The sequence below is a fragment of the Mustela nigripes genome, chromosome 16, assembly GCF_022355385.1.
Source record: "Mustela nigripes isolate SB6536 chromosome 16, MUSNIG.SB6536, whole genome shotgun sequence".
Lineage (NCBI taxonomy): Eukaryota > Metazoa > Chordata > Mammalia > Carnivora > Mustelidae > Mustela > Mustela nigripes.
In genome coordinates, this window is record NC_081572.1 from 21,653,313 (window position 1) to 21,676,351 (window position 23,039).

A 23,039-nucleotide genomic window follows, 5' to 3' on the forward strand; every position below is an offset into this window, starting at 1 on the left:
CTCTTGCTGTGTCTCTCTCTGTCAAATGAATGAATAAAGTCTTAAAAAACAGTTTTAGATCTACAGAAAAATTGTGAATGTAGTACAGAGTTCTTGTGTACTCCCACCTAGTTTTCCCTACTAATGACATCTTGCCATTAGTATTGTACATTTCTCACAATTAATGGACTAGCATCAATACATGGCTGTTAAATAAGGCATCTACTTTATTTAGATTTCTTAGCTTTTACTTAAATGTCCTTTTTCTGCTCCAGAATCCCATCCAGACTCCCACACTACATTAAGTCATCATGTTTCCTTAGGTTCTTCTTGGCTGTGACAGTTTCTCAGACATTTCTTGTTTTTGACAACCTTGAGAGTTAATGACCATTTTGATGCCATTACCTGACCTTAACTAGTTAGGTACTTTGCAGAATGCCTCTCTACGGGAATTTGTCTGACATTTTCTCATTATTTTACTTAGGGCATAGATTTTTGGGTAGATAACTATAGAGATAAGTGCCATTCCCATAAAATTGTATTAAACGTACATACTATCAATGTATTTTATCACTGTTGACGTTACCTTGATCACCTGGCTAAGGTAGTGTTTGTCAGATTTCTCTTCTTCAAAATTACTCTTTTCCCTCCCTTACACACCGTACTGTTTGGAAGAAAGTCACTATCGAAAGCCCACACTAAGGAGTGGTTATTATGCTCCACCTCCTTGAGGGTGGAGTAGCTACATAAATTATTTCATCCACCTACTTTTTATTTATTCCCCTAAGTACCATTCTCTGGAGTCTGAAATACTTCATTTTGAACTAATTATTTACAGAGCAGTAACACGTTCCACTGCTAAGTATAATAACAGTTTTACATCCTTTTAATAACCAAATAACTATTCATCCTTAAACCATCCCTGTGAAATTTTACAGTTCCTCTTCTGCTACTTTTGATGTGCTATTTTTGCTTTTAGAAACTAACAAACAACAAATTTCCCCTTTCAATACTATAATTAGACCTGGTGTTTAGAGTATTTCTCCAAAATTGATATTATCCCACAGAACTCTAAACCATACAATCTACAGAGATACCTCCATGGTGTCATGATCTTAAAACAAAGACAATGCAAGCTGTTTACTCAGGAAAAAAAAAAAAATCACCCACCACACATAAATGTGTATGTATATTGATACACACACATGTATGTTGACCTTCTATACCAACCCATATTTAAAATAAACTAAAATTCATAAATTACAATATAGACACTTTAGTTTGTAAGTGTGGGTTTCTTCTGATATGGTCTGCTGATGCACAACCCGCCAACCTTAAGTCTGAAGTAGATTTGTATGCAGTAACAATGTAATTTTCTAACAAGGGTGGAAGTGACCTTTTTGAGAATCATTCACATGTTGTCCAATTCAACACAATGGATATCTTTATAAGGATTCACTGGAACAATGTCCCTTAGACTTCAATGTGAAGAAAAGTTCTGCTTTTGAAAAATTGTCATCCGGTCACTTCCCCTTTCCTTTTCCTATAGTCAAATTTGTGCTTTACCTCTATAAAGCAAGAAGGATACTAGGAAAAGATGTTGACTGGTATGTTTCTGTGCAGTAACATCCTTTAATTAATTTTACTATCTTATCACACCCTCCCCTTAGCTCTATTTTCTTTACTTACTTTTCTGATACATTGTATGTATGTATATGTATATGTTTTTTGTAAGCTGTCTCAGATCCTACTTGGAAGAAAGCAGAGTAGTAGAAAATAAACACATAGAGTACAGAGTACGTGAAAACAAAAGTGAGAGAATTTTTGCTTCCCGAAATGAAAAAGTTGATAAAAGGGTCCAAATCCCTTTGAACTGTCTTAGAATTTTCTGAAAACTTGGACCAAGAATTATCACGTGAAAAGAAAAACAGGAAGAAAAACACAAGACTTCAAACGGAGTGAGTTCTCTTTGACGATATTCATTGCTATCATCCCCGAATCTAGACCAATAGTTCCAGATCTTGTTAAATTTAAGACAAACCTCTTTGAACTTAAACGTTGAACTTAAGAAAACAATCCAGATCGTCCCTCCCCCACATATTACCCTCCCATCCATTATCCTTCTTAAATAGATACTTTGGGACAATTTACTGATGCCCCATTTCCATCCTATCTGGTTCTCAGGTTTGACATTCAAAAGGGGGCTGGAGGTGCGGAACCTCGGGCTCTCCTTGGCGGGCGTACTTTAAAGCCGCCGCCAGCCAGCGCCGCTGTAACCCCGCGCACCGGCCAGTCGCCGGCTCCTGCCCCTTTCAATCTGCGCCGACTCGGCTGCCGGATCCCGGGGACTCCCCACGCCGGGAATCTCCCGCCAGCTGCGCGCAGCGTCCCGGCGACGGCAGGAGCACGTGGAGCGGCCGGGGAGCCAGAGCGCAACTCCAATCCAATCCAGCCCAGCCCAGCCCAGCCCGGCGGCGAGATGGAAGGTGAGCCTCCAGCCCGCTTCTTTTCTAAGGGGTCTTTGAAAAGTTCGACCGGTGCACGCAGCAGAGAGAGTTCCTTCTGAATCTCGGTTTTGCTTCTATTTATTTCTTTTGTCAAAAGTAAATATGAGGTATTTCAGAAGGCAAAGCGTGTCGGTTCTCATACATCTCTCATACTGCCCCCCCCAAGCCCCCACCTAACTTTGGAAAGTGGTAACTTCTCCTCAGTTTTATGTCTTAAGGGTTGTCAGACATGAGGGGTCAACTCAAAGTCTGCAGAGGAAGAGTACTTGTGGGGCGTCCCTGAAATGGCAGCAAACTAGGTTGGAATCCCTGATCTTTTTGGATGCTTTTTTCCTCCATGGCTTAGTGTCCATTGGAATTATGCTAATCTGAGTGACTTCTTTAGAATGAAACGTGACAGTTTTTTTCTTCTAAGAGTTAATGTTATCATATGGGAAAGGTAAATTTTTATGTGGTTGGCACTGGTGGTTCCCTTGGAACTCTATCTTCTAATGATCTTTCTTTACCCAAAGCAAAAATCAAGCTCCATTTAAAAATTTCATTTGAATTAATTTTGAAAGTCGTGAAACTCCTCGTTTCTCAAAAATTTTACAGTATATACTTACTTGGGTAACTAAAAATTCACACTACTATTGTAAACTTCTCAGTGGTCTGTTCAACAAATGTTTGTAAAACCTTGAAAATGGCAGATGCATTTCAAGTTGGGGAAGGTGATGATATTTCGAAGATCAGAATTTGTGAGAAACATATTCATTGTCTTAATAAATGAGATACTGACATCTAATAAAAATGTTAATTTGATAAATCTTATGAATAACATGGATTTTTTCATAATAATCGAAGGATTTTCTGTTGTCAATTAACCTTGATCTTTGGCAACTCTAAATCTAGAATATATGAAGTTATTTAAATTTGATTAAATATTTTGGGATACAAGGTATAGGAGGTAGAGGTTCTCCCCCCCCCCCACAAACATAATATCATTGAATGCAATATTATGATCCTGAAGTATTTACATGGGTATGCTTACAATTTTTCTAACTGCTGTGGCCCATATAATTTTTTTTTTCTTATAGAATGCCAAACAAGTCAATGCGTTTAGTATGGATATGGAAACTTTTAAATGGCCATTATGAATAATGCTTCAGGTGTTTTCTCTTATGAAAAACTATGCTATTAAATTTTAAATTATTGAGGGTGCTCTAAAATTTGACATTGTGAATATTTAAAAATGGTTTATGAAGTGTAATTGTTAACATGTAAAGGTCTGGTTGTCCAAGAACGGGGAAAAATTAGGTCACTATACATTACGAAAAAATAATTTAAAAAACTCTCATGCTTTCATTATTATAGATGATTTGCTAAATTTGTTTTTGTGAAGTTATAAATTAATATTCAACACCATTTTTTCTTAGTCCTTTCGCTTCTCCAAACTAACATACAGAATAGTGTAAATCTGTGGGAAGGAGAATATTTCCTAGTAAATGTTAATACTCCTGAATTCATTTAATGTGAAATAAATAAATTACTAGCTTAATAGCATAATTTGGGATAGTAATGGCCCTAACAAACTTTTAGATAAGCCTGAATAAAGACTGTCTGAATAAGAAAGGAATGAACCCTTGTATAGAATTTGAGTTAGAATGTACAAACTATAAAGGGAGAAAGATGGGATATAGGATATAGGCAGTGATCAGTTGTATGTCTGGATATCTAGATTAAATTCATAGGTCCATAGAGATGGATAGTATATAGTGTGCTTAATGTAAAAACTTCAACACTTACATCAAAAAATAAAATTTAAAAATGATTAACGATGTGAATTTGGCTTTTCTATCATCAGGTCCTTGAAGATGGAGTAGTCAATGTAGTAAAATATCTAGTTTATTATAGCTAACAGATTGACTAATCTGGCACATGTGCTTGATATTTAAAATATTTTTTATTATCCTGACATTTTGGACTCAAAATACAGAGATTTGAACTACAGTGTATACCTCTCTTTTTTTTTTTTAAGATTGTATTTATTTGACAGATAGAGATCACAATTAGCAGAGAGGCAGGCAGAGAGAGAGAGAGGAGGAAACAGGCTTCCCGATGCGGGGCTCTATCCCAGGACCCTGGGATCATGACCTGAGCCAAAGGCAGAGGCTTTAACCCACTGAGCCACCCAGGTGCCCCTATACCTCTCATTTCTTGGCAGTATAAGAAAGTAGAAGACTTTATGGAATACCTTTATTTTCTGCCTAATTTGGTGATCAAATTAACATACTACAGTTTATTGTGAAATGTAAAGCTGTTTAGTTATTCATACTCTCAGCATATAAAAATTTTTTAATTCATTCTTCAGCAAACATTTATTGAGACATTCTATCTATGAAGATGTCAGATGACATAAGCTTTTGAAATTGAAATCTTGTCAATTTCAATTTCAAAATGAAAAGTTAGTACATCGAATAAATAACTCAGAAACTGTAACTCTTTTCTTTTCTCACAATCTGTGATCTGAGATATTTTCTATCCAAAGACTCTTGATGTTGCTAAATTTTGTTATTTGTGTTGTAATAGCAGTAGTTCTTCTATCTGTTATGGTTGAGAAATGAGGTTGTTCACAAATATAAATTTCATAGGTATTGACATGTTTCTTATTTAATATAAAACTTTTCTATTTTGGATAGAGATCTTTCTAAGTGTATTTATTACACAACTCCCTGTCTTATAAACAAAGTACACAAGAGATAACTTTATCTTGGTGACCCTGGGTTACTATTCTGACCATCAGGTGGTTTATTATTATTCTATAATATAAACTCGCGGGTGTTTTGAACTGTAGAGTTGAATGTCCCCCACACTAAATATTCCAGGGTTATTGAACAAATTTTGTCTTCTTCTTGATGTCAGCTTCTGCTTCTTTCCACATGGCTTTTGTGGAAGCAATTTTTCATTTCTAATTCCCTTTCTATGCTCTGGATGGTTGCGTTTACAGAGATACAGCCTCCAAATGGTGGAGTTTACTGAGCCCTCCATTATGAGCATATGAAGGATGAAATGGTAAAGTTCAAAAGAACAAAAGCTACAGAAAGGCCACAGGATCCTGATAGAACATAATTTTAGAAGATTCTTGTTCGTGGGACTCCTGGGTGGCTCAGTTGGTTAAGCCACTGCCTTCAGCTCAGGTCATGATCCCAAGATCCTTGGATCAAGTCCCGAATCGGGCTCCTTACTTGGCAGGGAGCCTGCTTCTCTCACTGCCTCTGCCTGCCTCTCTGCCTGCTTGTGTGTACTCTCTCTATCTCTGGCAAATGAATAAAATCTTTTTTTTTTTTTAAAGATTTTATTTATTTATTTGACAGACAGAGATCACAAGTAGGCAGAGAAGCAGGCAGAGAGAGAGAGGGGAGGAAGCAGGCTCCCTGCCAAGCAGAGAGCCCGATAGGGGGCTCGATCCCAGGACCCTGGGATCATGACCTGAGCCGAAGGCAGAGGCTTTAACCCACTGAGCCACCCAGGCGCCCCAAATAAAATCTTTAAAAAAAAAAAAAAAAGATTCCTGTTCATGCTTTCTATGATCCAACATGGGATTTCACAGTTTCTTCACTGAAGTCTTCAACCCATTCTGTACATGATTATGCTTACTTGTCCTTCAAGATTCTGCTCAGGCATCACACCCTGAAGGCTCTGCAGATGCCCTCCTTCTGATGACCTTCTCTGGTGCCTTCTGGTGGTCACCCTTCTGGTCCCTCACCTTCTTCCACCTAAGCTAAGAGCCTTTCCTTTCTGTGCCTATTTTTGCCAATTGTATTGAAATTATTTATTGATTTAAATATTTATTCTCCCTGGTCTTTCCTTCTAGAGGGCAGAGAATATGTCTTATTTTTGTGTACTTAGTTCCTGGAATAGTTCTTGGTTCATAAAAGAACCTCAGAGTTTGTTGCATTCAATTAAGAAAATAGTGCTGAGGGGTGCCTGGGTGGCTCAGTGGGTTAAAGCCTTTGCCTTCGGCTCAGGTCATGATCCCAGGGTCCTGGGATCGAGCCCCATATCAGGCTCTCTGCTCAGCAGGGAGCCTGCCTTCCCCTCTCTCTGCCTGCCTCTCTGCCTACTTGTGATCTCTCTCTGTCAAATAAATAAATAAAACCTTTAAAAGAAAAAAAAATAGTGCTGAAAAGCAACTTCTGTTATGTTTATTATGATGCCTTTTATTTGATTAATTGTTATGAGTAGTAGTTTATTGATGATAGCAATTTTTTGATAGAACTCAGAAAAATTTAAAGTACTTAATTAAACAGTATAATAGAAAAGAATGCCAAGAAAACAAAAATGTTATTGGTTTTATTGGCTAAACTATTCCTAAAATCAAATGTATTCTATTAACTTTATATTGACAGATTTCAGGATCACGTATTAGTCCATTAAAATATGGATCAAATATGAATAGAAATTAGCTTTCTCAGTCAGTAAGATATAGATGATACCATAAAATTAGCATACAACTTTCCAGTAATACCTTTTTATACATTATTATAAGCTTGTCAGCATATTAACTGTATATATTCACTTATTTAGGACTAAAAGATTATTCACACATCTTTTATTAGACATCCAGTGTTAATTGGCGCCTGACTCAAGCTGTAGTTCTAGATCATGTATGAGAGGAACTGAGAGATTAATACAGAAACCTGCCTGTAGTAGGTGCTCAATAAAAGGATTTTTTTGTATTAAGAATTCATTAATTATTTTGAAAAGAGATCCTAAACATCACAAGGACATAGAGATCACTCTGCTATCTAGCTTTTTAAAAATACAAATTTTTACTAACTGGTATATTTATTATTTTTTTAAAGATTTTATTTATTTATTTGACAGACAGAGATCACAAGTAAGCAGAGAGGCAGGCAGAGAGAGAGGAGGAAGCAGGGTCCATGCTGAGCAGAGAGCCTGATGTGGGGCTCGATCCCAGGACTCTGGGATCATGACCTGAGCCGAAGGCAGCAACTTAACCCACTGAGCCACCCAGGCACCCCCTAACTGGTATATTTATAAAAATTTAAAACCATAAGGATGACTCTAAGGTCTTTTGAATCTCTAAAAAAGAAATGAAATAATTAAACAATAATTAGATTTCTATTATATGTAGATTATTTTAAATATGACCAATGTATACCTTTTAGTTATTATTACTATATAATTATCAAAACACTTTAATTCCCACGATTTTGAATGAGATAATTTTTCAGCATTAATGAAAATCTACTTTCTGCATCCAAAATTAAAATTCTTAGAGTCCAAAGTAGTGTAGAGTAAATCAAAATAATATGGAGTTGATACTGGATTATAGTGGATATGTGTATATGTGTTCCTCTTAGAAGAGATTAAAAAAGTAGGTGTTTAATAATAGATCTGAAATAGAATAAAATGTGTTTATGAAACAATACTCTTTACTCACTGTCAAAAATTCAAAATCAGTTTATCTCCCAACTTTTTATATCACAAATGTGTTTATTAATATATGTTCTTAGAGCTGAAATTTTTGGCACATCAGATTATTTGTGGGTTTATACAGAAACTTTTTTTTTTTAGATTTTATTTATTTATTTGACAGACAGAGATCACAAATAGGCAGAGAGGCAGGCAGAGAGAGAGGAGGAGGCAGGCTCCCTGCTGAGCAGAGAGCCCGACGAAGGGCTTGATCCCAGGACGCTGAGATCATGACCTGAGCCGAAGGCAGAGGCTTTAACCCACTGAGCCACCCAGGCGCCCCTATACAGAAACTTTTAAAAAATAAGCAAAACTGAATTATTTCCATAGCATCACTGATGAAACAATATAAAGCTATATTTTCTACTTGTAACTCTTAATTATCTGAAGATTATTTAACTAGATTTCTTGCTTATTTTGGTAATTAATATAACTGTAGATCCTTCTAGACTGTCAGGTTCCAAAGGGTAAGTATCTTTTTATCATCAGCCCATTCCTTAGCACATAGTAGAACTATGGTCATATTAAATGAATAAATTAATGAATCAGTTGCCTGTGTGTTTGGTCTTTTGATTATTTGTTCAGCTTTTAGGGTAAAGAAAATAAGGAGAAGAGTGACATTGAAACTAATTTTGCTGGCTAATTTGTCAGTGGAGCTTTTAAAGGTTTGATAGAAGAGTTTAGAATGTTGGCTAAATCCAACAATATGAATACTACCATCTTTTTCTAATCCAATATTGGCTCTACTTTGGGCAGAATAATAGAGTGTCTTCTAACTTTTGGATTTTAAAAAAAATTTTGCTACATTCTTTATTTCAGTGAAGCACTGTACTTTCCACAATAAACTATTTCTTTATAACAAATGTTGTGATTCTTAAAATTGACAACATATTTCTCTTAATTTGAGTTTTCTATTGCAGCACTATCAGCTCACTTGCAAAGTGATACCTATTTGAAAGACTTTTAACTTATCTGAATATTTGGCACATCAAAATAGTTTCCTAAAATAGTCGTCATACAGAGTCAGTGGATATTAAAAAACGATCATGCTCATAAACCTGTAAATAGTTTATAGATGTGGAGTTACATCACAGCTATATATAATAGCTCTGGTCTGAAAACTGAAAGTTACTAATTTTTATGCCTAACAATTAATCATTTTTGTTATCATCTGCCTTTATCTCTGTAATTAGGAAATCACTCACTAATAGCCATTAATAGTTGATTTTATGCTTGCATACTATGTAGACAGTACCACAGATGTGCATCAGAAGCTAACTTGATTTAAATTTTATTTGACTTTCTTGAGTATCATTTACCAAATGCATTGAAGATTATCAATGTATAAATTTATACTTTGACCTCAAAATGAAACTTTTTTTTTTTACCAATTCTTTGAAACTCTTTGAAATATTAACATTTTATAAATGTGACGAGTAAGATTGTGGTTCCACACCTGTATTTTTTTTCCTGTCCATAATTGCGCATGTAAAATTATATAAGAACATCATTAACTCTCCTATTCCCTCTATTTAACTAAGTGCCCATAAAGGCTCAGACTAATGTGCTTGGAACATGCTTTTACCAGTGTAGTAACCAACTGCTCAATAATAAGAATGTGAGCATGGTAACCATGATTCTATATTATAAATTTTTTAAATACTTATTGTAAGGTTGGTTATTTCTTGCTGATTTTTATGTTCATAATTTAAGAGTGTAAAGATTAGATATTTTTAGTGACTCAACTCTGAAAGAAAGGTTATTTTTCCATCCTCTTTCAAATTTCAGGGAATAGTTTAAAAACTATTCTGAAATAATAAGATGAAACACTTGCAAGTGGTAACAGTTTTTATATATAAGCATCTTCATTTCTTTTCATATTGACAAATTAAAAAAACAGTAATAATGTATTTATTTGAAGCTGATATAAAGCTGCAAGTTTCATCTGTATCTATAGATTTTTGGTTTTTGTTTATTAAAACAGCTTATTGTTCTCATTGTTTCACCTTTCAGTAATTATTATATATTTGAATTTAGTGTATTGTATACTACTAAGATACTACTTTATCTGTTTTATGTATGGTAATCTATGTAAGATTTCATTTGAAAAATGAAGTGCTTCTTCAAGAAAAGTTTAAAAACTGCTGGGATAGAAACAGATCCTTTTTAACTAAGTAGTTTCTGGAAGCCACTGTTGTCTAAGATTCAGCAAGTTCTGTAGAAATTATGAGTATTAGAAATTAAACCCCTTCCCTTTGGTTCTACAACTTCCTTTGTTAAGACTAAGTTTCCTAACTTCATTTTGGTACTGTAAATACTATGCTGTATCATTCAGTCCTTGAGAAATAGCTGGCCCATTGGCCTACAAGAAATAGTTGTCTAAAGCAATTGTATGCCAGCAGATTCAAGGGGACCAGGTGAGAGAGATTATTTATAACTGGTGTAAGCCACTGATACTCTTCCTCTCTTGGTTTGAGAATCATTTCAGCAGGACAAAAGACTTCATGGACCATCCTGACCAACACACTTCTGCTTGCCACCATAAAAACAAAATTCCTCAGAATTAATGGGTAAAAGAATTAGGATATGTCACCATTTTAACATACAGGTAATCTAACTTAGGGATGGAGACATACTCTGTATAATGGAACAATAATGACTTAAAAAAATTTATAGTAAAAATTAGTGTAATGCTTATAGATCTTGTGGCAAGTACTCTATACAATGACACTGATATTATATGATGACTCCTTGAGGTATGCCATGGTCCATTCAACAAGAATTGAATGAGACCGGGAGGGAGACAAACTATAAGAGACTCTTAATCTCACAAAACAAACTGAGGATTGCTGGGGGAGGGGGGTAGGGAGTGGATGGTTGGGTTATGGACATTGGGGAATGTATGTGCTATGGTAAGTGCTGTGAAGTGTGTAAACCTGGCGATTCACAGACCTGTACCCCTGGGGCTAATAATACATTATCTGTTAATAAAAAAATAAAAAATTATATTAAAAAAAGAATTGAATGAGACACACAAAAAATGACAAAAATTTATTTTTAATCAACAGAACACGCTTTTATACAAAAATCTTTTGTGGGACAGATGCAAGGGTGATGTTCCAGTGAGATGAAGGAGAGAGAAACAACTACTGTTAGCCCTTTTCTTCTCCTGAAACAGAGTGGCACCTGTGGGAGCCCTCTGCCGTGGAGTTCCATATTCGTGGAGTTCCATAGAACCCATTTTGAAAACTATGGATTCAGACTCTTACATGGTTTTTTTTCTACTGGTAACCCTGTATCTAGACTTACTTCCTTCAATCCATTTTGAGGATTGCTGCCAAAATGATCATCCTAAAATATCAAGTTACTCCCCTACTGAAAAACCATTTTAAGGATTTCTTAGTAGAGCATTTAAGAAAATCCACAATGTAGCTTCAGTATACCTTGCCAGTGGTGTCCTCTGTCTCTACTGTTGGTGGGCTGGTTAGTGGTCTCTGAACATGCATTACTTTTCCTACCCTCTCATTTTTTATTGCTGTTCAAATCCAGCAAGTCCAAAAACGATTTCATCTCTTCAACCCAAACTAACTTCTCCTGACTTCCCATCACTGTTAATAGCATCACAATCTCATTGAAATCTTTGTTCATTCATTATGTTCTATTGCAAATGCCATCCCTTTTAGGAAGCCATCCTTCATTCCAGGTTGGAGTTTTTCCCTTTTTCTGAAACTCAGTAGCTTTTTATGTCTAATGACTGTCAGAATCTAACTCCATTTTATGGATAAACAGTATTTTTGCATCGTTTCAATACAGTCTAAATTGTCTAAGAATGAAATTACTATATAAATGAAGGGAAGATGATTCTTTATTATGTTCAGAGCCAAGGCTCTTTTGCCATTATTGATAGAACCTGTATCCTTCTGTATTTTTAGGTCTTGCATTCATGTTGATTCTACAAATATATATGACTACTTTATTATCTGTTCTAAAATAATTGTGCTGGTATACTTACCTATTGAAATACAGAATACTTTATTATCATTTTTCACCTTTGCTTGACAAATGTGGCTTTATTAAAAGCTTAAAGGAGTGCCTGGGTGGCACAGTTGGTTGAACCTCCAACTCTTGGCTTTGGCTCAGGTCATGATCTCAGCCAAGGATCAAGCCTCCTGTCACACTTCACACTCACGGTAGAGTCTGCTTGGGATTCTCTCTCCCTCTTCTTCTGCCTCTCCCACTCATGCTTTCTCTCTCTCTCTTAAATAAATAAATAAATAAACAAATAATTATTTTAAAAAAGGAAAAATCTTACATGTATGGATGGGCTGTATTTAATTCGTGATGATAAAAGAGGTATTATAAAATATTTTCCTAAAAGGAGGACACTTCTTTCCAGATCATTGGCTGTGTGGGCGAAGGTGGCCTGAACTAGGGGTTCTGTGTTGAGATGCTTCAAAGCCTTGTTAAAAATATTTGGGTCCCATTGAAGTCCTACTATACCCAAGTTTGCCAGATTTGGGTAGGAATGGGGTTGATGGACTTCATCATTTATGAAATCAGGAGTGCTGATAAAAGAAGTAAAGCCTTAAAAGCTTTCAATCCTGCACCTGTTCATGGTCACCATTAACCAGCTTTACTTGGAGTATGCATCAGATGGCACATTAGTCTGGCTATAAATCTCAGAAGCTCTGTTAGATGGGAACATGGAGTATTGCTATACACTTGTAGATGTGTTGTTTCCTTTGTGGTGCAAATAAATATAACCATGAGGTGCAAAAAAATAAACTAAAAAACAAAAGGGGGATACTTGGCCTTGGTAAGGTTGAAAACCGCTCTGAGTTTACTATACTACAAGAGAATAGCCACAGCCTAAATAAGATAATGCATATGAAAATCACCTCGCATAGTACTAGACATAAAGGTGAGGTCCAGCAAATGTTTATTTCAGTTCATAAGTCATTTAAAAGATCCTTTAGACCCTTGCTAATAGAAATAGAGTCTGTGGACCAGCAGCATTAGCAACATCTGGCAGTTGTTACAAATGCAGAATTTTAGGCCAGACATGATGAATTCGAATCTGCATTTTAACAAGTTTTTTGGGGAATTCTTGTGCATGTTGAAGCCTTATAAACATTGCCCACAGTTTGAAAAGTATCAGTGCAATGCAGCCATCAAAAGAAACAAAATCTTGCCATTTGCAGTGATGTGGATGGCACTAAAGGGTATTATGCTGAGTGAAATAATTCAATCAGAGAAAGACAATTATCATATGATCTCTCTGATATGAGGAACTTGAGAGGAAGGGTGGGGGTTCATGGGGGGAAGGGAGGGAATAAGTGAACAAGATGGGAACAGGGATGAAGACAAATGATAGGAGACTCTTAATCTCAGGAAACAAACTGAAGGTTGCTGGAGGGGAGAGGAGTGGCTTGGTGATGGACATTGGGGAGGGTATGCACTGTGAATTTTGTAAGACTGATGATTCACAGACCTGTACCCCTAAAGCAAATAATACATTATATGTTAAAAAAAAAAAAGAAAAACTAATGTTGTATTTTATGGTGACTAATGTAACACAATAAAAAAATTAAATTAAGTCATTCTAAAAATAAAATAAAATGGCTCCTCACTGCACTTTGAATAAAATGCAAACTCTGTCATTGTTTAAAGCAGTGGTTCTAGACCAAATTTTTAGCCTCAAGATTAGATTTTACATTCTTAATTTTTTTTAACTCCAAGGAGCATCTGTTTCTTTGGGTTATATCAATATTTACTGTATTAGAAATTAAAATTTAGACTTTTCTAAAAATAGTTATGTATTAATTCATCTAAAATAATAGCAAATCTACTACATGTTAAAAATATATACTGTATTTGTTGAAGATAACTGTATTTTCAAACAATTAGTGAGAAGAGTAACATTGCTTTACATTGTTTTTTTTAAACCCAACTCTTTAATGTCTGGTTTAATAGAAGATATCTGAGTCTTCTACCTGCATCTCTATTCAGCATATTACAATATATTGTTTTGGTTCAAGAATATAGAGAATGTTTGGTCTTTCCATCTGTGTGGTTAGAAAAAGGAAGAGTGTTTTAATAGCCTATTTGATAATTATAGGTATTCTTTCATTATATTAAACCAAAACTTGACAACTAATAATTTATATAGGTAAATTACAAGGTGGAATCTGAAAGTATATGAATAAACATTAAAATCCAAAAAAAAAAAAAAAGTATCAGTGCAGCCTATCATCAGTCTCATAGTAAATGTTGGTAGATCATTTTTATATATGTATTTAGCATATATTTTTTATTTAAATGCTGATTTTAAAAGATAGTTGAGTAACAAAAAGCTTTATAACATTTGTTTTTTATTTGTTTTGTAATACAATATTTATAACACAACCTAACCCAAAAACCAGAAATCTTCATTCATTATTCATTTAAAAAATATTTATTGAATGCCTATTATATGCCATGTATACAAAATATTGGCAATACAATGGTAAGCAAGATAGGCAGTGCTTTTGCTGCCGTTGAATTTATAGTTGGGTAAAAAAGACAGACACCTCCTCCCAATAAGTAAGTAACAAATGAAATAATTAAAATTATGTAAGTGCTCTGAAGGAAATAGAAAGAGTGCTAACATGGAGATTAATGGTCAGGGACATGGTTGGTGAACCTCTCCTCTAAATAAGAGGTTTGGTTAGAGATAGAAATTTGGTCATCTGCAGCACATAGGTGATATTTAATGCCATGAGAGTAGATGGGATCACCTAAAAAGAGAATGTTTCATAAGAAGGGGGCTCAGGGGGGACCTGGGTGGCTCAGTGGGTTAAAGCCTCTGCCTTCGGCTCAGGTCATGGTCCCAGGGTCCTGGCATTGAGTCCCGCATCGGGCTCTCTGCTCAGTGGGGAGCCTGCTTCCTCCTCTTCCTCTCTCTCTCTGCCTGCCTCTCTGCAAGCTTGTGATCTCTGTCTGTCAAATAAATAAATAAAATCTTAAAAAAAAAAAAAAAGAAGGGGGCTCAGGATTGGGCTCTGAGAAACATCTAATTTAGGTGGTCAGGCAGAAAAGAAAGAGCCAGCAAAAGAGAAAAAGAAAGACAGGAGGAAAACCAGCTGAGTGTAGTGTAATGGAATCAAGAGATAGGAGTGTTTCCTGAAGGAGTAGGTGGTCAGCTATGTTGAATGTTGCTGAAAAATCAAGTAATATAAGGAGGAAAAAGTACAAATTGGTTTTAGCAACATAAAACTTACTAGTGGTCTTAACAAAAGTGGTTTCTGTGGAGTGGTGGGGGTGGATACCAAATTTAAAGTGGTTAAAGGATGGGAATAGAGGAAGTAGAAATGTAGACCATTTCCCCCAAAAGTTTAGCTAGGAAAGAAGCAGAGAAGTAAGCGGAGCTGTTGCTGGAGAGAAATGTGCATCAAGAGATTTTGTTTTTGTTTTCCAAAGATGAATGAGAGTTAAACTATCTGTAGCCTAAGTTTATTACACACACACACACACACACACACACACACACACACACACCAGCACCACCACCACCAACAACAACTCCAGGAGCAAAATTGACACAAATCTTGAAATCTCAGTTCTCAGGGAGGTTTGATTGCAGTATTAGCTGTCACTGAATATATCTTCATATCTACTTGAACACATGCCATGTAAATATATTTCCTCACTGTGAGAATTTTTAAGATGTATGCTGTGCATTTAGTAAATGGTTGGTATAATCTGTACTCTTCTACAAAGAAGCATGAGAAAACCTTGAAATTTACTTTTTTCGAAAGTGGGAAGATAGTGCTATAATGGCAATTCTAAGGTCTGCGATTTTAGGTATTTGAATATGTTTGAGCGTTCAACAGATTTTTTAAAAATTAAGCAATAATTTATGCAATGAAGTACACATCTTACATTATATAGCTTAATTAATTTTTACCTATATACACACTTTTCTGATCAAGTTATGGAACATTTGCATCAGCCCAGAAAGTTCCATTATGCTCATTTATAACTTGCATGACCCCTTAGCCATAAGTTAAATATTATTCAGACTTCTACCATCATAGATCAGTTTTCCTGTTCTTGAGTTCCATATAAGTAGAATCATATAGTATGTGTTTTTTTGGTGTCTGGCTTCTTCTGCTCAACATACTTTTGAGATCTACCCACATTGTTATATTTGTTGGTAGTTAATTTTCTTTTATCATTAAAAGGTATTCTACTCTTGATGGACATTTGATTGTTTCCAGTGTTTATCTGTATTATGAACCTTCATATGCATGTCTTTTGATGGACATACACATTGATTTCTCTTGGATATAGATTTAGGGCTAGCATTTCTGGGTCATAGGTTAGGTATATATATAGCTTTGATACATACTGCCAGATAGTTTCTAAAGTGGTTGGACCAGTTTACCCTCCCACTAGCAATATTGGAGAGTTCCAGTTGTTCCACATCTTGCTAACACTTGTTATTGTCAGTTGATCTTTTAAAATTTTAGCCATTCTGGTGTATGTGTAGTGGTATTTCATTGTGGTTTTAATTCACATTTTCCTGATAAATAATGATATTTAATACCTCTTCATATGTTTTTTGGCCATTTGGATATCCTCTTTCCTAAAGTTCTGTTAAGTCTTCTGTACAATTTTTTAAGTTGGGTTGTCTGTATTTTTTCTTACTGATTTTATAGACATTTAAAAAATATTTTAGAAATATGTACTTTGGGGGCACCTGGGTGGCTCAATGGGTTGGACCTCTCCCTTTGGCTTGGGTCATGATCTCAGGGCCCTGGGATCAAGCCCCACGTCGGGTTCCTTGCTCAGCAGGGAGCCTGCTTCTCCCTCTCTCTCTGCCTGCCTCTCTGCCTACTTGTGATCTCTCTCTCTGTGTCAAGTAAATAAATAAAATCTTTTTTAAAACAACCACCACCACCACAACAACAAAAACAAAAAGCAAAAAAAAAAAAAAAAAGAAAGAAAAGAAATATGTACTTTGTCAGATGTGTATTGCAAATTTTCTCTCCCGGCCTATAACTTGCTTGTTTTCTTAATCTACTTGATAAGTCGAATTCTTAACTGTAATTAAGACAAATATATCAATTTTTTTTCTTTTGGAATTGAGTGCCTCTTACATCCTGTTTAAGAAATTTTTACCTACTCAAAGACCATAAAAATATTCTTCTCTAGAAATTTGATTGTGTTAACTTTCACATTTAGCTTTATTACCCACATCAAAATAATGATTTTTTTAAAAAAGATTTTATTTATTTACTTGTCAGAGAGAGAGAGAGAGAGAGACAGGCAGGCGAAGGGAGAAGCAGGCTCCTGCTGATCAAGGAGCCAATGCAGAACTTAATCCCAGGACCCTGGGATTGTGACTTGAGCTGCAGGCAGACGCTTAACTGATTGAACCACCCAGGCATCCAAAAGAATGATTGTTTTTGACTCCAGTTATTTTATAACAGAAACTATATATTTTGTGGTTATAAGATAAAAATCTTACTTGGAATATGTTGGATTCAATCATTTTAGCACTTCTCTTTTTAAGAAGCAATGACATGAAATGCCCATTCTTCCTTTTCTCTCTACATGTTTGTTTGATGGCACATGATATCTATGGTAAAATAAAATCATATTTATTTTTCTACAATTTTAGAGTAATTGACCTTTTAAAGAAAATAACACTAGATGTTGCATTGCTTATTTTAGCCCTGTGCCCAACAGTTTTTAATTTCCTCATTAGACATTTAATCTAGGGAGAAAATGGGATATTTTATTTAAAAAGAATAAGGTAGGAAAAACTGGAATGGTGATGTGGGTTGTATTTGATCTGGTGTCCCTACAGAAGTAACCTTGCTAGTTCTCAACTTTTACTTTAGCCCAAGGTAGAAAGGAAAGAAGTATTTTGGGGTTAGAGGAATTACTCTCATTTTATATCTTCCTTTCTCCTCGATCATAGTCAACTGAAGTGTTTGCAATATCTGACCTACTTCTAAAATGTATAATTTATATAGAATACTTTAAAACATTGTTTAAATTACTTGAAACTAAGTATAATTCAAGACATGAATCCTGCTTCTCTTCTTAATGTGTCTCTGACATCATACCTCTAGACAATTATGTGACTTTGTATTTTTTTGTCTTTGTGCCTTGAATTTGGTGTGTATAATCAGGAGAATAATAAATGCCACTGCACCTGTTTATCTTGCAGAAATATTGTGAGATAATATGAAATCTCATTTGCACCACAGGACTATGTGCTGAATGTCCCATTTTTGGAGAGCCAGAAGCAAACAAAACCAAGTTCAGAAGAAAGCTCTCACAACATTGTTAGGAACTGAGTGGTAGCATCTGGATGATAATTTATCCTGTATGTTTCCAGAGAGCTGAACTAGGACCCAAAATGGACATTTCAGGAAATTTGAGTTCAGCTATATTTAAGGAGGAACTTTTTAAAATCATTTGAGTTTTTCTGAAATGGAAAGGAATAACATTCTGTATTACTGGAAGTGTCTAAGTGGAGACTGTGCAACTCAAATGGGATATTTGAGGAAATTCAGGGGAAGAAGAAGCCAGATAGCTAAGATAACCGCTCTAAAGCTGATATTCTAATTTCATTGTTTATAGAGGTTATTTTTCATTATACATTATAATACTATACTATACATTATACATAATATTATTCTTGTGGTGTTAAGAATCCAGGAATGATTTTAAGTGGTAGTGTTAAGAGAACTGGTGAAAGACCTTTCAGAAATAGTAACTCATACTTCTGTTGCATTGCCACATTTACTGTACTGACTGTTACCGTTGCGATTGAACATTTTTGTAGTCAGCGTTTCAATTTACAAAGGTTTTAGTAAAAGAGAAAAAGTGAACATTTTATGTAAGAGAGAATATTTTTTTCAAAAGAGGCATGGGGATAGGCAGTCAGTTTACCGTTATGAAGATTAAAAGGAGTGTCAACACTGAGAGACAGCTTTCTGGCAGCTGTCAGGCATCAGTGTCGCTGGCAGCTGGCAAACTCAGTGGAGGAGTTCTCTAAGATTTAACATCTGGCTCTTCTTTAGCACCTCCACTTTCTACCAGGAGAACAGACCAGTGAATAGAAATCTGATTTCTGAAACTAAGAAGAGAATTTTGTTAGCTGGTATTCTTAATTGAATGGTAATTATAATAGTATTAAAATAAAGGCAAGTTTACAACCATTTGAGTTAAAAATAAGATTACAAATTTTGTTGCCAATATAAATATTTGGTTTTGTTCATAGATAATTTATAATAGAGCTAAGCGGTAAAAACTTTCACCCAGGAACTTTGATGAATTCTCAATTAACCGGACTGCTGTCATTTCCAAGTTTAAATTTTATTTGTAATCTACCTGCTTTCATTTAGCAGTACATAAATCGCTAGAATCTCTGAGAAAAATCTCAGTATCTTAACAAAAAATTCTAACAAGTGAAATTGTTTTCAAAGCCATCTTTGTCAATGAGAAGAGAGTCTGAAGGAATAAAAACAAATTTGAAATTGTCATCTCTCAGTAAACATGATGAAGGGTGGTTTTCAATACCGGTAGAAAACTGTTTGGGATTGCTAGTAAAACTTTGAAATTCTAGAGTACTTGGAAAGCTTCAGAAGACAGTCCAATACTTTTGTCAGCTATCTCAGTAATAGAATGGTTATACCTTTTATAAGATTTGTTATTTAAGACATAAGGTGTCAATGGATAACACTGATGATTTAATTAAATTGTATCAGGAGATTAGATATTTAGTTGTGGGAAGGGCAAGAGGGCAAATGATTGGAAAAGAGTGTTTGCTAGGATTTTCTGCTAGATTATAATTCTGGCTTTTATATGAGGTAAGAAGGGCGTCTGGGTGGCTCAGTTGGTTAAACGACTGCCTTCAGCTCAGATCATGATACCGGAGTCCTGGGATCTAGTCCCATATCAGGCTCCCTGCTCAGCAGGGAGTCTACTTCTCCCTCTGACCCTCAACTCTCTCATGCTCAGTCTCTCTCATTCTCTCTCTTTAAGATAAATAAAATCTTAAAAACAAATAAGATAAGAAAAATAGTTTTATCTAATGATAGCAAAATAACCCTAATGGTAATATGATGCTAAATATTTATTTGTACACATACATATAAGTATATTTTTAAAATATTGTATCTGGGTGTTTGGTATCATATAGTGTTTTATTTTTGCTTCATTTTTGTTTTTTACCCTCCAAAGAGTAACATTAATATTTCAAAGAGTATGAAAGGGGCTGTCTCAGTGCTTTGTATCTTTGATTACTGCATTACTGGAAACCATAACTTTTTCCTGAAATTCCAATTACAGGAATTTTGGAAATACTGGTAGGAGAAGGTCATTGTTGTTTCCTGACATAGTATCTTTAAAATTTTGCTTTATATTTAATTTTTATATGCCTTTTTTTTAAAGATTCTATTTATTTATTTGTCAGAGAGAGAGAGCGCACAAGCAGGGGGAGCAGCAGGCAGAGTGAGAGGCAAGCAGAGGGAGAAGCAGGAGCTCCGCTGAGCAGGGACCCTGATGTGGGACTTGATCCCAGGACCCTGAGATCATGACATGAGTCAAAGGCAGACTTAACCGACCGAGCCACCCAGGCATCCATAATTTTTATATGTGGTTTGGTTTAATTTTTCCCGATCCAGAGATTTACTGTTTGTTTTAAAGAAATAGCTTTATAGCGGTATCCCAAGCAATGGCAGGGTATTCTAAAATCTAAAGCAGAATCATTCAGTAGAACTTTCTGTGATGATTGAAATGTTCCTTATCTGTGCTGTCCAATATAATAACTGCTAGCCACATGTTCTGTTAAGTACTTGAAATGTGGCAGGTGTGACTGAGAAACTAAATTTTTTATTTTAATTAATTTACATTTAAAGTTAAATCACCACACATGGCTACTGTATTGGATGATATAGTGTTAGTATTAATAAAAGATCTAGAGCAGAGCTTCTGTAAAGGACCAGAGACAGTGATTGTTTTAGGCTTTTTGACTCATATAGTCTCTGTCACAACTGTTTGACTGCCATTGGAGTACAGAAGCAGCTATAGACAGCATATAAATGAAGGAGTTTGGCTGTGTTCCAATAAAAACTTTATTTTTGGATACTGAAATTTGAATTTCATAATTTTCAAGTGGCATAAAATAGTATCCTAATTTTTTTATCCATTTAAAAATGTAAAAACCAAAATAAGATAAAATAGAATGAAATAAACATGTAAAAGCCAGCAGAGGAGAGGAGGAAAAAAAGGTAAAAATCCATTCTTATTTCACACGCCATGCAGAAATAGGTGGTAAGTTGTAGTTTGCAGAACCTTGATCTAGAGTGTCCATAAGGATAAATAATAGAGATGCAAAAATTCATGTGTTTATTCAATAAATATTTATGGAGTGTCGATCATGAGTAAACACTCTTCTGGGACCTGAAGATACAGCAAAATAGCAATAAAAAATATAGACAAGGAGTGCGTGGTGACTCAGTTGGTTAAGTGTCCAACTCTTGGTTTCTGCTCAGGTAATTTTCTCAGGGTTGTGAGATCAAGCCCCACTTTGGGGTCTATGCTAGGTGTGAAGCTGCTTGGGATTCTCTCTCTCCCTCTCCCTCTGCCCAGCCCCTCCCAAATATGTGTGTATATGTGCCAGGTGGTGACAAGAGATTTTAATGAAGATAAATAAAGACGGGTAAAAGAGAAGAACATAATGGTGGAGGATGACATTTTTTTTTAAAGATTTTATTTATTTATTTGACAGAGAGAAATTACAAGTACACTGAGAGGCAGGCAGAGAGAGAGAGGAGGAAGCAGGCTCCCTGCTGAGCAGAGAGCCCGATGCGGGACTCGATCCCAGGACCCTGAGATCATGACCTGAGCCGAAGGCAGCGGCTTAACCCACTGAGCCACCCAGGCACCCCGAGGATGACATTTTTGTTAAGTTTTTAATTTTAATTCCACTAGAGTTAACATGCAGTGTTCTAGTAGTTTCAGGTGTACAATATAGTGATTCAGCAATTCTCTACATTAATCAGTGCTTACCATGATAGGAGTACTCTTTAATCTCCATCACCTGTTTCACCTACCCACCCTCTCCCAACCCTGCAATTCCTCCACCCATAGAGGACGATGTTTTATATAAGGTAGTTAGGTAAAGCTTGTTTGGTAAGGTGAATTTTGAGCACACACCTGAATGAAGAGAGGAAGTGGGCCCCATGGTGATCTAGGGAAAGAGCATTCTGGCCAGAAGGAAAGGTAAATATAAAGGTCTTGAGGCAGGAGTATGATTTACTTATCAAGTAAGAGAAGAGATGTAGAAAATAGAGGAGTTTTTTTTTTTTTTTTTTTTTTTTTGAGGAGATCTATACTTAAAATTAACCCATTTTGGAATTCTTCCATCATTGGCACCATTTATGTGTAAACATCAGCACAGGAAATTATATTTATTTCAAAAGAAATATAAAGACCCTCCGTTCTTAACATTCTAGAGGATTCTTTTGGAAAATATTTTAAAGCTATGTTGATGGCCATCATATTAAAAAAACCCTAGCAGACCCCATCAAATAGAACATTTCTGAGAGTTTGGACTAAAGTTAAAGAAATTACAAAATGATCCATTAAAAACTGAAAAGTTTTTGCTGTGCTTAGAACTATTTAACAGGTTCTAGTCTTCAGTTGGAAATTCCTTCACTACCCACTACCGGGCTTCATGTTTTTATAAGGACCTTTAAGTTTAGATGGAAAAAATGTACTTCAATCTCTTTTGTCTTTATGTTTTGTGGGGTTTTTTTGTTTGTTTGTTTGTTTTTGGTTTTTTTTAGTGCCTACGAAGAATATCCATGTAGCCTGATTATAATTGATTTTAATGTTTCCTTTATCTGAATACTAAGCTAGTCAGAATCTCCTTTTTCTCTTAGAAACTGTACTAAGTTGTTTCTAGTGTTATTTACAGCATACAAAAGCTGCTTGAAAAAATATTGAGAGCTATTTAAATGCCATTGTCAGAGACTTTAAAAGGTTCAGGGGACTGGGACCTTTTTCCTTTAG

At 35.3% G+C, this 23,039-nt stretch overlaps 2 protein-coding genes across 2 annotated transcripts in view; both read left to right on the top strand.

The window, feature by feature from the left end:
• The first annotated feature begins 2,220 nt into the window (after positions 1–2,220).
• The window catches only part of IKZF3 (IKAROS family zinc finger 3), a 92,417-nt gene continuing 71,598 nt past the window's right edge, over positions 2,221–23,039 (top strand). The window contains exon 1 of the mRNA XM_059380808.1: positions 2,221–2,465. Coding sequence (XP_059236791.1) covers positions 2,459–2,465 — 7 coding nt within the window. The 5' untranslated portion in view covers positions 2,221–2,458. The remainder of the gene's footprint in view (positions 2,466–23,039) is intronic.
• LOC132004521 (ATP synthase subunit ATP5MJ, mitochondrial-like) lies at positions 12,412–12,591 on the top strand. The gene has a single exon (XM_059381042.1). It carries the CDS (start codon positions 12,412–12,414, stop codon positions 12,589–12,591), a length of 180 nt encoding a protein of 59 aa, XP_059237025.1.

Excerpts from the sequence above, each read along its gene's own strand:
- LOC132004521 (XM_059381042.1), top strand. The coding sequence starts at position 12,412 with ATGCTTCAAAGCCTTGTTAAAAATATTTGGGTCCCATTGAAGTCCTAC.